The 17,112-nt window shown below is 36.1% G+C and overlaps 1 protein-coding gene across 6 annotated transcripts in view; it reads right to left on the reverse strand.

Moving 5' to 3' along the window:
• Nucleotides 1-3,268: 3,268 nt before the first annotated feature.
• MDFIC (MyoD family inhibitor domain containing) overlaps nt 3,269-17,112 on the reverse strand; it is a 55,541-nt gene continuing 41,697 nt past the window's right edge. For 4 of the 6 annotated variants that reach the window (XM_072861608.1, XM_072861636.1, XM_072861626.1 and 1 more), the window contains exon 5: nt 5,448-9,212. In XM_072861608.1, the coding sequence (XP_072717709.1) occupies nt 8,965-9,212 (248 nt within the window). In that variant the 3' untranslated portion in view covers nt 5,448-8,964. Of the gene's footprint in view, nt 4,643-5,447; nt 9,213-17,112 lie in introns of those variants that run through there. The other 2 variants (XR_012042508.1, XR_012042510.1) reach the window with 2 other exon arrangements.

Here is a 17,112-nt window from a genome sequence, read left to right on the forward strand (position 1 = left end):
AGATTGGATATTAGGAAAAATTTCTTCACCAAAAGGGTTGTCAAGCACTGGAACAGGCTGCTCAGGGAAGTGGTTGAGTCACCACTCAAGTGGTTGAGTGGTTGGAGGTATTTGAAAGACGCGTAGATGTGGTGCTTAGGGACATGGTTTAGTGGTGGACTTGGCAGTGCTAGGTTAACTATTATGGCTACACAATTATTTTTATCAGCCAAACTTTTATTCTCATTAGTGAACAATAATCGAGAGGTATTTCCCATAAAACTATACTGACATGCATTAGTACTTTTTCCGTAATTTAATTCGTCATTATTTCCAGATCAAGCTTCCAATAGTTTTCCCTGAGAATAAAATGAGCATTCTCCAAATTCTTCTAATTATGATTTTTGAACATGAAGAGTTGTAAGGCAGCATTAACTTTTTGAAATGCAGTTTGTTTATGTTAAAATCCACTCTTGGCTAAGGTCTTAAAACCATATTGTAAGGCTACCACAAAGTTGCAGGTAAGTAAAACACCACTCTTCAGTAGCAGGTGTTTTTTGCATAGATAAATATGAATTAGGCATCAAAGAAGCAATGATAACCAATAGAACTGGAGAGGAAGTTTTAGTGAAAACATGGAGGATGCTGGATTAGTAAACAGAGTGCTGAACAGAAATGGCAAGAAGCTGAGAGCTGAGATGGAGCAAAAATACAGAAGTTAACAAATGGAGATAAGCTTTAATGACATGGTAGATTCATTTTCTCTGTTTTTTTTTGCTAAGACAACACTTGCAGGTCTCCACCCTGGAAATTTTTACAAGCGTTCTACAAATCCCATGAAAATCTTTCAAGTGTTGTATGTAGAAGATCATAATGTTGATTCTTTGGACTGTTTCCTTTACAGAAGTTAAGGTGCAACTGAAATACTGTCAACTTTCTTGCCACAGAAGTCCATGCATGTTATAGACATGAATATATTTCTTAACTCAATATACCATTCAACACTTATGTTTCTCATTAGCAGAGAAAGTCCCTTCACAAGTTGTTCCCTCAGTCTTGTGATACTTTGAAATGAGAAGCATAGCTCATACAGTACATAATGCCTGAAATGAATGTCGTACTGAAGAAGACAGGTTGAAGAAACCGGACTGGATCTCTTTGGACTAGGTAAGAGAAAACTAGGCAGGAGTACACAAACTATATGAAAGGTTAATATATGAAAGTGATGACAAGAGAATGGTGATTGTTCTACACATCCACTGGGAATAGAACATGGATACATCAGTCTTACTTGCAGAAATGAAAACGGGATGGTAGAAAAAAGCTTTCTATCTGTAAGACTACTGTAGCACTAGTGTCGACTATCTCTAGCGTCCAAAATTCCCTTCATCAGACGTTTTCAAGAACATGTTTTTAGACACTGTTTCAGCTTAGACTGCTGAACTGGAAGTTCTCTAGAAGTTCCTTCCAACCATGTACTTCTGTGCTTCCACAATATTTGTGTGTGCATTTTGGAATTAACCTCTTTCAGTATTAGCCTTGTTTATACAAATGATTCTGCAAAGTAATTTCCAGCAAAAGTTGGAAGTTAGTATTACTCAGAAACACAGTATATTTTTGTCCTTTCCAAACAATGTGTGAGGTACAAGTTCAGTATGATATAGCCTTTTTTCATTTACATGTACATATACTACAAAAAATATTACAGTTCTGCTTTCAGATGCTATAAAAATTAATATCAGCTTTAAAAGGATATGAAACATTGAAAAATATAATTTTAACACCTAAAAATACATTTTCACCAGAGGTTTTTGTAACAACACTTGTATATGCAATACATGGAAAAATTTAAAAATCATTTTGATGCATTATGAATCACCTGTAAAAAAAATAAATAAGTGAAGACATTCTCAATTTTGGTAAATATTTATAGAGCCAAACAATATGAAGTATATGTAACAATCAAATTTCTAGTGAAAATGTGTGCAAGTAGGTTTATTTTGAAAGGAAAATTCCTACTCCCAGTGTCATACCCAATTAAATTCTCCAGGTAATGACCCCATTTGCATAGAGAGCTGAACCCACAAGTGGGAATTTTAATGGGCACACCACCTGAGTACATTAATTGAGAGTGACACTACTTGAACTAGTTTTGTGCTTACCCCACTGAAAATTCTACTCATATTATTTTTAATGTCAAGATACAAGTCAAATTTCAAGATGATGGATTTGTTCTTTTTTAAGCATTGAATTTGAATAAAAGAAAGCTTTAATTCTGTTATGCATTGCATAGCTTTAACTAATCTGTAGTTCTGCTTCTCACCATTGGTTCATTTTTTCAGTGATTGGAATTTAATTTTATTCATTAATTTGTGAATAATTAGATAGAAAATAATGCCTTCAGCAGCTAAATTGCTTTTGGATTGCTGTTTAATGTACTTTTACCAGAATATGTGTTACAGTTAAGCTGGCATAATAGTTTACTAAAATGTAATTGTGTAAATAGGTCTAATTATTCTTTCTGAAGAAACAAGACTGAATACAAAATTTCAGTCATGGATACCTTAATTTTCTTAAACTTAACCCCATGAAAGCTTGGTAGTTGCAAAGCAGACTACTGATGCAGAGACAGCAGTTGTCAACAGTAGTGGAATCCTTGCACTATGTTTCCCTTTAACCTTCCACATGCTACTTGTAATGACCTTGAAGTTACTGTGGATTCTAAACCACTGCTGTTAGTCTACATTAAATAGGTAATCAAGGTGCCTCCTCCTCACACAAAGAAACAGACAAATGGAGTTGCATTTCCTCGGGAGGAAAGCAAACCCATGTTGGTTAATGCATTTCTTTTTCCAAGCTTGTTATTACTAGTCTTCAGTAACTGAAAGTAGCACAGAATCTAAAAGCTGCCATATATATGCCACTGTAAAAGGTATTAATTTTAAAATAATGTACTGGTCTTATTCTTGTGAGTAGAACTATTTTGAAGATTGCCAGTTTGCAAGACTCTGCAGAGTCCATCTCAACAGAACTTTGAGTTTTTTATTTCAATAAGCAAGACATAATCAATATATTTTGAACTTCATATATTCAAATATAAAACACTGTTGAGCTACAGTTACTTAGATATATTCCAAAGTTCCAAAGCTATCACTTTCAAAAGTCTATTTGACTAGGAGTTGCACATAGCAGTGAACATAGAAAAGACGAAGAAATAATTTACAACATAACATACCTTTTGGTATTGTCCTAGACCTCCATAATAAAAAGCCCTTTCTGTTCTCTTTGAACAACAAAGATTACAAAAACCCAAAACCACACAAACCACCTTGTGATAAAGCTAAAGAAACAAAGGTAGGCACTGTGGAAAAAGATTGTCATGTGCAACACATACAAGTTGGAGTACAGTGTATTCACAGTGTGGTCACTTTGTGCAACTTGGAGATGAGACAAATTGCAGAAGCCTACACCACTGATTGAAGAGGAATTGTATAGTGCTTGGGCACCAATTACATACCCTACTGAGATGATATAAAGAGCCTCAATTATAGTGGAATATTTTGTCAGTTAAAATAGCGTATGCATATCAGAATAAAAATTAGTAAGATACTACTGAAGGTATAAAAGGTGTTATACAATCTCACCTAACATCCCATTTTTATGAGTATTGAATGGTAACGTACTAACAATTGCTATAATATACATATATAAAGGAGGCAAACAGGATTGCACGTAGTGTTTTATTAAATTAAGTTTTAAGTGAGGTGAACAGATATACTAAAAACCATACAGAGATTAAGATCACCTAATCAAACTCAACATCTGCCTGTTTTGCAGAATGGTAATTCAGAGAAATTTCTCTCTTTCCAACTATAGTAGAAATACCCCGCCATATCAAAGACTTCTAAAGAAGAGAAAGGACATCCTTTTATGTCACTAGCACAAAATCACTGGTAAATAGCATAAGCAAGTGCTTATGAGGAGGTTGAATTTTGTACAAGCAATCAACTTTGCATTCGAGTATACTGAGCACAGTGAACAAGTGCATCGTGGAAGTGGGTGCAGGGTATTATTTTTATTTAACTTCTTTCAATATCCTGATGCTAAAATTGCTAAGGTCCCCCTGCTCTCTTTGGAAGTTAAAAGAGCTGGCAGAAGGTTTAGAAGGTAGAAAAAAAAGTAAGATTAATGCCTGTAGGATTGTAGAGCTACTACTGTCACCATCAACGCTACCTGAAGTCTTCCAACACAGTGTGCACACCCACATATTGACAGAGAGAGGGACAGAAAGAAGATACCAGGGAGATATTTCTCTAATCTTTAATTTAATTTTGGGGCTAAGAGTAAGATTTCAGATATATCTGTTACCTTTCAGAAAGTTACAAGGCTGCTGGCAGAAGGAGCTTTACTGTGGAAATACATCAATACAATTGGCATTGCTCTCCAAGAGCATACATCAAATATTGCAATCATTAAGACAATTTTTTAAAAAAATGTGTGAACAGCTCAGAAAAGCTTTTCATTCAGAAGATTACTTTATAAAAGCAATGATTCACCAAACTCAACAGTTCTTAACACGAAGTACTATAGTTGAAATAGTCAATATTCAATCCAAAAGCTCCCAATGTTGATCATGATCCCTCTTCATAGAAGACGTTTCTTTCTAGAAATATTAAAATATTATGTATTATAGATACCAGCTAGAACACCTGTAATAAGTCTCAAACAGTGCTATTTGTCTCTGCTTTTATTAGTTCTCTTTCATGAACAATTATTTTCTAAGAGAAGTTTGGCACACAGTCTCAATGATAAGACTTCATGGTACACATTCAAGCACAGAATTTCTGTCAGTTTTAACATATTACTTCTGTAATACCCAGAGGAGACATATTATAATTATTTTAGACGCTCTAAGGGCCCATGTATACACAGACATGGTAGAATATTCAATAAATTTAAAATAGACATAGAAAAATTAGTGCAAAAAACTGTAGACATGCAGTTTCTGCAGTTTTAAAGTAGCATAGGTATGTTCACACTCGGCTTAAGCCAACATGAAAAAAAAATCTTTGCTTAAATCACAGATGAAGCGGTCTAATCTACCTGTGTTTAAACTAACTGATTTTAAAAACATACCTTACTTTAAAATAGTGGTACTGTGTATAAGCCTTCAGTTTCATAGGCCACAAAGGCCATTAGACCTTAATATGTCTACTGCAATACTATGAATCAACTACACTCTAGGTTCAGCTTGGTTTTAGTTAAATGAAGACTGTTGCAGCAGATGTATTACAATAATTTTCATTTTGATCAAATTTAATCATTACTGGAATTCCACCTCATTAATACAATTACACTAAGGAATTAATTTTCCCTCTTAATGACAAACTTTTTTTACTGTTGGAGATTCATGCTAGCGCAGCTTCCAGTGACTGAGCTGGTTTAGCTCCATATATAAGACAACTCACCTACACTGGCTCACCCTCTGTGCAAATCACCCAAAGGCCAAAGCCTTCAGTAAGTGTTACAACTGAAAAATCACAAATAAGTCATGAAATTATCATTCAGAACAGTAACAGGGCAAGACTAGAATAAGATATTCCAAAGTTTCAAAATAAAAATCTTTATTTCAAAATAGTGTTTGAGAATAGCACATCCAGTTGATATAAAATACAAATAGCAAGTTACCGTTTTTTCAAATGGGCCAGTTTGCAGAACTATATATTGAAACACTGTACAAGTTCACAATAACTATTACAAAATAGACAGTTAAGTTCTGATGTTTTAATTTTATTTAAACTATATTTTCACATTTGAATCCTTCTAATTCTGCTTGTTTTAATTACACAAGGTGCTTATAGATTGCCTATAGAGTGAAAATTACAAAACAGAATTTAATATAAATATAGAAAGGAATTCCTTAAACTACATACTAATATTCTCTGCTACAAAGATACATTTTACAAAAGTGCTAATATCTCTACAACAAATAGTAGCAGATTACATTTAAATGTCAAACAAATCACAATTTTTTTTTATTTTTTCAATTGTCCGTAATACTTTGATACTTCTAATCACTATGATTAATAAACACTATTTTCACTTCCTAGAATTTCACAAATGAAGTGGGAAAAGAAATAATATTATCTGCATATGTGTGTGTGTGCACATGTGTGACAGAGTTTGCACACATATGCATATATGCATGAACAGAGCTCCTGTATTAGTATTTGTATTTTAACAGTACTTAATAGTAAATGCTTAATAGTAAATACATTTCCCAATTTTTCATAATTTCAATCAATGAAGAAAACTTCTGAGTTCCCATAAGCAGAAACAAGGGTTTGTGCAGAACAAACTGTATAAATAAACTTTTACACAGAAAAAGGGCTCCCTAGATTGATTTTTTTTTTTTTTAGTACTATACCATCCTGTGGTAAAAATAATTTTTACTAACATCCAGTATTCACTAAAAGCTTGATATGCAAATGTGCAGTTTCTCAAACACAAAACTGGAACTGCTCTGCCAGGGTACAGACATCGGGGCAGGACAGGAGACTGGAAATCCTCTTCACTGTCCCCAAAAGCACCATCAGACAAGAAACAGCCAAAATTCACCTCTCTGTGACCAGAAGGACACAAGGAAGGACAGCTAATGATGCTGCCTAGCCCCAGAGAGCATGTCCCCACCACCACGGTGTCAACCATAGACCTACAATGGGCGAAGCACTATCTACACTTTTTCCAAGGTGCATCAAGTCCCAGTGCTCACTGTGATGCCCCCAATTTCCCCAGAGGCATTATGCCTTACAAAGGCAAAATGCCTCCAGGCACTGCCACTCAACCAAGGCATCTCTTCCCCCTTCCCAATGTGGTTCAGACTTTTAGGAGTCATAATTGAGCCCCATGGGCCTGATTCTGAGCTCAGGGAATTTATCAGTTTAACTACATGATTTCTTATTAGCCTGCCTATTACCATAATATCTTTGTGCTCTCTAGCTGGAGCTAAACCAATGGAATATTCTGACAATGGAAATGCACTTTGTTTATGCAACACAGATCTGAATCTGGCCCAATACATGGAAAAAAAAAACATGGTAAGAAATCAATTCTTGTAGTAACTATCAAAAAACAGGTAAGAAACCCTCTGAGTAAATCTGCGTTGCATCAGAATACACCACAATATTGTAGATGTTAAGGCAAAACTCCTTATTGTAGATGTTAAGGCAACACCTCCCAGCTCCCTAGTATAGCTGAGGATTTGGCTATGTTACCTTCAGTGATAACTTGCAGTAGTAGGCACTACTAGCCAGTGTTCACAGGGAGAAGCTTTGGTTAGTATCAGACCATTTGTTGACTTAGCTTCACACCCCTGTGATCTTTAGCTTGTCACATTTGCATAAACTGAATTCACTACAGTGGAAAGAGACATTTATGGTCAATTCACTCAACAGAAACATGCTATTGGCTATCGATGACTCTTGTAACAAGGCCTAAATTTACGAGAGCCAACAATTTACAAATGGGAAATCTGGAGTGTAGGTAGGAAAGTTTAAGTATGTGAGATCAAGATGTATAGGTAGTTTACACAGAAAAGTCAATGAGCTACAGACATGGAGGGGAAAAACTATCAGATGGTAAAGAAAATGGGTACCATTATTCCCTAAATTTGGGAATACCATAAACCTCTTTAAGCGTTGGACCAAATTCATTTCACAATTACAATGACAAAGACAGATATTCCTCAGAAAACCTTAATGGTGTAATAGGGAAAGTCGCCCACTGGATCCTAACTGTATTTTTCAAACATTTTAAATCATATTCCTTACATTTTAAAAATGTCCTTTTTTTACACAGTTATTTAAAAATAACACTTAAAATGTATCTGAGAATAAACATTTTTGTATTTGCTTTTTGCACTTAGTGACAGAATTCCTTCATCAGGTCAGTTTTAATTTGGTGTTTATACCCTGTTTAAATTCCGTCATCCTCTGTGGATCTTTCTTGCACAGTGAAGAAATAAATACTAAGTATTGTGATACTGGCTGTAACGCCACAAACACTGACAAGGCCACTAATGTACAGGTTTAGATTCTTGAGTTAACTTCTGATAATTTCCCTTTTAGAGCCAAATTTTGAAGATTTGTTAGTCTATTAGTTAGTCTGTTAGTTTAAGGATATATTTCATGCCTACACACATTTCCAAAGTCTCTTTCTAAAAAGAAACATTTCAAGTAATATTAGTACTGAAGTAAAATATAAGTTCTCTATTCTGTCTTGATTGATAACAACAAAATCTTGGTACTCTAGTCCATGGCAAAACTTACATTGACTTGAGTTTGCCAAATCTTCCCGTAGTATCAATACTGACAAAGGAAAATACCAGGAATCTCTCACAAACCAATGAGACATTCAAAACAAAAGAAATATTGCCAGTGTGACCACTGTAGCAAAACCAACAGTAGATTCCTGATGCTGACTTTTGAATTAAGTTTAAAATAACAGAGCTAAGTTGCTTTCAACCCAAAGAGATTGAAATAAAGACATTTTGCTTTTCAGAATGCCTGTAAAGGCATGTTATGCATGGAGGCATTCGAGCGTTTAAACATTAAAGTAGGTAAAGGCAAATACTTAAGGCTTTGCCCTGTAGTCTCTTCTGTGACCAAAACCTGTCACTCAATTTGAATGGCAATTTTGCCCTCATACAGCCTGTGGTATCAGGCCTGTAATTCGGTTTCAATAAAGTCTTCCATTTGCAAAGCCAAAAGGAAGCTGGAACGTAGCTTGAGTTTCACATACAAAACTATATAATTTGTGTTAGAATACAGATTTGAGGATTGCTTTTAAAAAAAAATATTTATATATAGGGAATTAACAGTGCAATACCAGTTGGTTGTGTGAAAATCTTACCTTGTCGTTCTTCAAATGTATTTAAAGAAAAGCTCTCCAGTTTTATAGAGAATAAAATAAAAAGGGATAAATATTTCATGATGGGAAGCAGATCCCACAGCATTCCATGCAGATCTCCAAGCAATCTGAAGATTCACAACATGCGTCCATTATGCCACAGTCCATATCACACGGGCAGTTACAGTCATCCCCCATCTCGTCCCCACAGCAACAGCAGCAGGCCTCCGATGTGCAGATGCCACAGGATGCTTGTCCCAGAACAATGTTACAGAGGGTGAGAAATTCACAGAACAAGCAAGCCAGGATACAGTGAACGCAGCAATCTTCATACGTACCAGTTCAGTAGCATGTCATGTATGAACAAACAAAACAAACAAAAAAAAAGGAAAGAAGAAAGAAGAAATCATTAATATATTATTCTAAATCCAGATATATCACAATGCAAATAAGTAGCTGAAAGACAACAATTCAGAATAGACATAATCTAACGCCATAAAGAACATGCTTCCCATCTTCAAGGTCAGTTTTGCAGCCTAACTCATCTCCAGTTCAGCACTGGTTTTGGTGCAAGTTTCCTTTCACCACTTCACTTCATGCAAATCCCAAGTACTCAACATCCGCTTAGATCCACTTCTCCAGTCATTTATTATGTAAAATATCCGTATCTATTATCTTCAGTTGTAACTTCTTCCAGCAGGCCCACAAAGTAATTAAAAAAAAAAAATTAAAAAATCAGCTTATGAAGGAAACTAAAATTATTTCCAACCTCTCCCAGTGCATCTTGCCCTTCTGAAGCTATTTTGTTGGTTTGTTGGTTATGAAGAAAAATAAAGGAGTTGCCACAACATTTTTGCTTTCTTTATAGTTTTATGCACACCTTAAAACCAGCATAACAGCATATGTATTTCTGTACTTTCAACAATATACAAAACATACAGCCAAAAAATGGATTTTTCTATTGCTTTCCTACACAAATCTCTTGGCAATCCTTCTAATGTACTACTTTAATCTTCAATAGAGTTCATAACTGCACTTGAAGATCAATATCCATCTCTCATAAGTACTACTAAATTACGTAAGATAATTGAGGTGTCCCACAAACTGCCTGCAAAAAATACAGCACCCAAAGAGTAAATATATGGAATAACTTCAAACAACTAATACATCCCTGAGACATGACAGGAAAACACAAAGACTGGAACTAAACATGTGCCAGTGTAAAGGAGACTGCAGGAGTGAGGGACATGCTCAGTTGTTCTCCTCCCATAGTAAGCACATAATGTATAAATTTGTATGTATAAACATATTTAAATTGTAAGAGGCACTGAACAGGAACCCAGAAAGAAAATGAAAACTTAAAAATACAAGAAATGTTCAGAATAGAGAATTAGTGTTCTTTCCTAGCCTCAGATTTCATTCTTCTTTTTACTGCTTGCAAGCCTTGAACTCCTTTAGCCACAGACAGTTGAAGATCAAGAAGATGTTCAGGGGAAAAATATCCTGCACCATCTCATCCTTTCCCTGTCCCTACAGTCTATCACAGGTATCTGCTATGAGAGGCCAGTAAGAAAGACAGGATATTGAGCTATACGGGCATTTGGTCTCACCATCTACGGATGTTACGTTCTTACAGTTCACAAGCTGGAGACTGTTATCATAAGGGAAAGCTTGAAATTACTTGCAATAGTAACACAATTACCAGGCCTCCTAAACATATTTATAATGTCAAAAATAATGCAGTAACCATGGCAAGTATCTTGATTGATTCAAAGTACCTCTAACATTGCAGAAACTTTGACTGCAGGATAGTGTAGAGATGACTTTACACTAGCAAGCACGAATACTTAAAGCAATGCAGCGATAGGAGCTCAGACCTGCAAAATCTGTCCCAAAAAGCAAAGTAACTACCTGAGCTCTTAGCCCACTCTAAACATCACACTGCTGGGGATTGATTTCTCCTACTTCTTACACTACTTAGATCCAAACTTAGCTTGGGAATACCTGTACTACAATGTGGTCACAGTCATAATATACATAATGAACACTTATGGCCAAAAGAAAAAATGGAAATATCAGGAAAAGCAAGAAGGAAAAAAAAACAACCTCAAAAACTCCCTACTACTGTGCAGGAAGCAAAACTGAGAGGAAACCACAGGTAAGATTGAGCTGTTTTTAAAAGAAAGTTGTTGCTCGTATTAAAAGGCTGCTTTTCCCAAAGAAATACTGTCGCTAAATAAATGACCTTCATAGAAAACCCAGAAGATATGTGAAATAAAGCTGGGGAGTATCAGTTCACTGAAGAGGACCAAAGCCAGACCGATAGCGATTAATTAGCTGGTTGTCATGGAGATGGTGTTAAATTTGTTCAGGTACAATCTCCTTTCAGATTTTCTTTTAATATGAAGGAAAAAGATAAAGAAGCCAAGAGTTCTATCCAAGAAGCCTTCATATTTGAGGAACTGAGGTTTTTACTATTTTGCATCTTTAAAACACAGCTGAAAGAAGCTAATACCGCAACAAATTTTGTTCTACAAATTTTTTTTTAAACAAAACACCACAATAAAACTTTACGTGTATCAGTACTGAAAATAAGATGCTCAAACAAATCTTTCCTGCTTCATGCAGGGATATGTAAAATTGAAGGGAGAGAAATAAAAATTCACAGAAATTATAATATACATATTTATTGATGGACAAGAGACAGAGTTCGTAGGTTAAACAAAAGGGACTGCACTCAGAAAGCACTTTCTGGACCCACAAGGGAACTTTTCCCTCCTAATCTAAAAAAATGCTAAATCAATACTTTACAAGGAGAGGCTGTGTTGATTTACATAAAGGTATTTCAAAGGTAAAAGCTATCAAAAATGGTCCAAGACACAGAAAGAAATTTTGTCCATTAGTGCTATGATGGAAACTCTGTGGAGGGTCTCTCTTTCCATCTCTTCTTCACTGACTGAAAGACTAAAAGGATTTATTTACCTACTGTTTATTTTTATTTCCTTCTCCCCAGATTGCAAAACTAATTTTCCATTTAGAAAATCTTTATATAACAGTTTTACTTAACCTATACAAACACTTAACATAAAGTAGAGATACCCTTTACTGCACTCTTCATTCTTGCAATGACTCATTTGTACAATGAACATAAACTTTGATCCACATTTCAAGGACAGACCTGAAATAATCATGCTTTCATATTCTTCATGTTATTGACTTTTAATAGCTATCCAGGTAGCAATTATTTAACACATGACAAAACATGCTGTTACCTAGCCCTACCTAACTCGCTGAATTCAGAATCATGACTCTAAAGGTCTGTAATACATTCAGATAAAATGGGTGGAAGAATAATTTCTTCCCTGTATGATTCCTACTTCTTCGCTTCTTATCTACAGCGGTAATTATAAGGAAAAGGAAAAGATACAGTTACAGTCGTTTCTTGTAATAATAACAAATCTACATGCTAAACAGAACTCACACATCCTTCTCTAGTACCCATATCCCTACAGCAACCTGTCAGTTCCATAGAAAAAAATTTACAGCTAAAAACCACTTCCTTTGGTTACTGTTGCAGGCTGTCATGATCAGTGGAATCCAGCCACAAAGATGCTATATAAAACTCACTCCAAAAGAGATGACCTCAGGTTTTTCATTACCATGTTGGAGACCACTAAAATATATTTCACTGCTTGCACAAGACTCCCTAATAATTCTATCCTGCTTCCAAGACCAAAGCGACTATTTTAAATTACAAATTATTTCAAATTTCAAAACTATTTTAACATGTTAAGAATAAAGACTATACTTAACTTTCACTCTTTGACCTTACCACATCAAAATCCTAATAGTTTTTGCAGATGAGTGAGTAGTGGAACACATCAATCCAACTGGAACTAAACTTCATTTATATATTTGGGAAGAATTTGGAAAAAAAGTAAATTTGATGATCTTAATGTATGACAACATGTTTTCTGGAAACCTTGAATATATTTTAGTCTTTTCTGATAAAGAAATGATATAGCAATATTGGTTATGACACTGTATAACTATAAAGAGAGGCTAGCTTAAAATGATCTAGTTCTTTACTTTCTTTGTTTTGTTTGAGAATTAGACCCTTTCTCATTCTTTTTTTCCCATTAGATATACTAATGCAATTAAGAATTAGGGGTATGTCTTTACCAAGGACCAAACTCCGTCTGCCTTGATGTTCATGATGCAGCACTGTTGATAAATAGTTAATTCCCAAGTTTCTTGGGGTTTAAGTTTTCATCGAATACTTTCACAGAGAAAGAAGAAATTAGTCTATGTCTCATTATGTAAGCCCACCATTAGTGAAGATGAGCTTTTCCTTAAGACTTCCACACTACACCACACCAGTCTCAAACTTCCATTGCTTTTCAATTCTTCTATTACACTTTTCTCTAATTAATGTAGAAATGCTGCACAACAGATCGGCACCACACAAAAGTGAGGATGTGGAGTGTCAAACGCTGTACAGAGGTATACTTCATACAAAAAACCCCAAACAAAACAGTACAACTGCCTTAGTTCCTTTATCAAATGCATTTCATTTCATCAAAACACAGTATCACATTTGTTGACTATGACCCAAGCTCCCAAAAGCTATGCTGAATGGCATAAATTACGATAGGCTTGGTCTGTAGGCAGTGATAGTGTATTTTATTAGATCAACTCACAGTTGGGGAAAAAAGATGAGCTTTCAGACACAAAAGCTCATCTTCAATTATCCTTTAATTTTGCCTGGGATCAAAGTTAGACCTGAAGTTAAAAGGGTCATCCCATGCAGCATTTTTAAATACCGATGTAAGTAAAGCTGTTTCCTTAGTCCTTTGGCACATCCCCAAAAGTTACAGATTTGTTAGGGAACTTTATCAAAACTGTTAAACAATGCCAAGGCAAATAGAAACCCAGACAACTCGTCCAAGTTTTTGCTGCTTATATCATACACGCACATCCAGCTACTTTGTGCTGATTTAACCAAAGAGTGTATACAGTACATGTAACATCTACTTTAACTGGGTTATAAATGTTACCACAGACAATATCCAGACAAGAAATAGGCTAAAAACCCCTAAAACTGTTTACACACTGTTATTCAAAGCCCAGAGGGCCCCACTCTATACTTTATCCCAGTTGTAACAGCTATGCTCATTTAAGGAAAAGAAACAATATCAACAATAAAACAACTTCAAGTTTTGTCCATGTCTTGAAACATTTGCACATGCACACCACTTTTAATTTCTAAAATCTTTGCATGCAGATATCACCCTGATATCCAATTCCTTTTAAATACTGAAATGTATATTTCTTTTATTTCAACTTCCCTTTTATCACCTCCTCTTCATTTTTATGAAAAGGTGCAGCTCTACTTAAGAAACAGACTTTTAAGAGAACTATCGACCATCGAAACTGTACAAGGCATGCAGAAGTTAAACTGAAAAATATACAGAGAAACTCACATGCAGGCTGATCTGTGCTGCTTTTGTAATGTTTGACACTAACCTGTCACAAACTGACCCAATAAGCTTTCATACCAAGAAGGTAGGTCACATATGATAACAGGTTTTCATGTCTGCAATGGTAAATAAGCTCACTTACAGGATGGTGACCCTGGTCAGCTTCTTACTAACTATATTCACTGAGTTCACACAACTCAAAACAAATCTCCAGGCACTCCGCTGTCTCACAGCGAGAATCAAAAAGGGCAAAACCGCAATCAAAGTGGCAGCTGAGGTCCTCAGCAGGGGTTTACTCTAGGCCCCCACAGAGCCCTGAACAGAAGCCTCAGCAGGTGCTACAGGCGTCCCGCCGGCCAGCGGCATGGAGCCGGCAGTGGCAGGGATGAGCACGCGGTGTTGACGGCGGAGACGGCCCATGGCCAGAGCGGCACAGCGAGTGAAGAAAAACCACCCGGCACAAGTTTCTTAAAGGTGTGCATTACACAGAGGTGGGGCGTAAACTTACCGAGCAGCGGCATGCACGCCATCGCGCCACCGTTCCTCGAACGTACTGCTACCCATCCCCTTCCAGAAAACTCAGTGCAGCCAGGAAAATGCTCAAGGAAAAGTAAGAAATGCAGAAAGAACAAACTGACCTGTCGCATGGAGTACAGTTATCCCTAGATAACAGAGCTACATTTACTTAGATGGGGGAAAATACAGTTACAAATCATAATATATGTGATATTTCAGCATTTTAAAATAGAAAACGATCATCTCTTATTGATCAAGAAAATTAAAATGTTGGCTGAACAGGCAAATTCCACTGCAAAACACATGGAAACTTTCATCAAAGGTTGGATTCTAAACTCTCGATACAGATATAACTTCAGGAGCAAAATGATCCAGTTCAAACATAGAGCTATACTAAGAAACGTGCCCATTTACAATATCCAAGGCTTCCTTAGAATATGAAGCTTTCATTGTCATTGCTCGTCACTGCAAACACTGATACCAGTTAGGTGCTAGCTAGAACATGACCTTATAAAATGGATACTGCAGGAAGACCTTTTTTCGTTACAGGCCCTGTTTTCCACTCACTCCTGTTACACAACATGTAAATCACCTCCCAAGACTTTTATGCAAACAAAAATATAAACCATCCTTAAAACACACCACTCTTCAAAATGCCTTCTTAAAAATCACAGGTTTGACCATATGATAATGTTATTTCCCATTGCCTGATTGACAACTGCATTCTGATACAACCTTGTCTAACAAAAAAACCTCTGTTCAGCACTTCGTGCTCAGACACAAATACACTTTGAATCAATTCCTAAAACATAACAATGGAAATTTTGGCCAAAGTAGAGACATTTGCGGGATACTAAGTAGCTGCCTAAATGCTACTGAATGCTATGGGATGGATTTCAGAAGTGTATGTATGTTTAAAAAAAAAAAGAAAGCGAGAGAGAGAGAGGGAGATGGCCAGCAGGTATTTCTGCAATGTTAGGCTACTCACGGTATAATGCACACTCAAACCGAATTTCAGTAAATAATACCAATCCAATGACAGAACAGTATATGAAAGAAAACTTACTGTTGCTCTTCTGTCACTTGAGGAAAAAAAAACAATAATTAAAAAAATCCTATTCAAAATCATATGCCCAAAAGGAAAGTAAAGTTGACTGAAAACTATTTTTCAGTTTATACAAAGTTATATAAACCAAAGTAAGATGCTCCTACTTCAAAAAGAGGTCTGCTACCCTGCTAAGAGAACTACTCACTACTTTCCATGTGTATGCACCTAGTGGTTCTTAAGACCATGGCTTAACACAAAGGCTATTTGGTGGACTTGCTTTGTCTTCAGTTAAGCCATCAATATCACTTGGGATACTCTAATAAATCATTGTAGTCAGCAGCGTGAGTTAAATAGCGCCCACCAACCCCATGCTTGGATTCAACATCTAGAAGAGATGAAGTTGCATTATATCAAAAAGAAGGGGAAAAAAAGTCTCATTCAAATGCACCCTGAAATGTTGAATTTTAAACATTGGATTTTAAGAAAACCCACACATTGGGTGAGATTGTTCACTGCATCTCTAAGCTCAGTAGCACAAGATACACAGTCCAGAAGGTTGAGGAAGGTTGCTTCAGGCCTTGCTCCTGGCAAAGCACAAGTGGTAACTTAAATCTGGCAGCAAGCCTATGTTGCCTGTCCTTCCCCAGAGCCTCACCCCCATGCTGCAGGCTTTCTTCATCTACTTCACTGCTGCATCTAGCCTTATTACACCTCCTAAGACCTATATTGAAAAAAATCCTTGGAAAGAAGATGCCTTCTAGTGCCTCTCTGGTTTAGAGAGCCTGGGAAGGAATAAAGTGAAGATCTCTCCATACATACAGGAGGCAGGCTCATGATTCGCTCACCATAGTTTAACAAGCTACCATTTCCAGATGAATACAGCCATTCTGTATGCTCTCAGCCTTTTGAATATGTGAAGTACCACCCTAACCGCAAATTACCACGTTACTGGAGTTGTGGGAACTACCCTGACAAATGTAGTAACCTGTGAGGTCACAGCAACTTGACCAGAAGTGAGAGCTCCATTTCAAAACTGAATTAAAACCTGTATTCCCTCTCTCTATCATTAACTTTTTATAAAAGATCGCTTGATTAAAAAAAAACGCATAACATCAAGCTTCATAAGGTTTTGGTAGGAAAACTTGGTTTGGTTTTTACAAAATAATTACTGCCTACTTCATT

The sequence above is a fragment of the Ciconia boyciana genome, chromosome 1, assembly GCF_034638445.1.
Source record: "Ciconia boyciana chromosome 1, ASM3463844v1, whole genome shotgun sequence".
Classification (NCBI taxonomy): Eukaryota; Metazoa; Chordata; class Aves; order Ciconiiformes; family Ciconiidae; genus Ciconia; species Ciconia boyciana.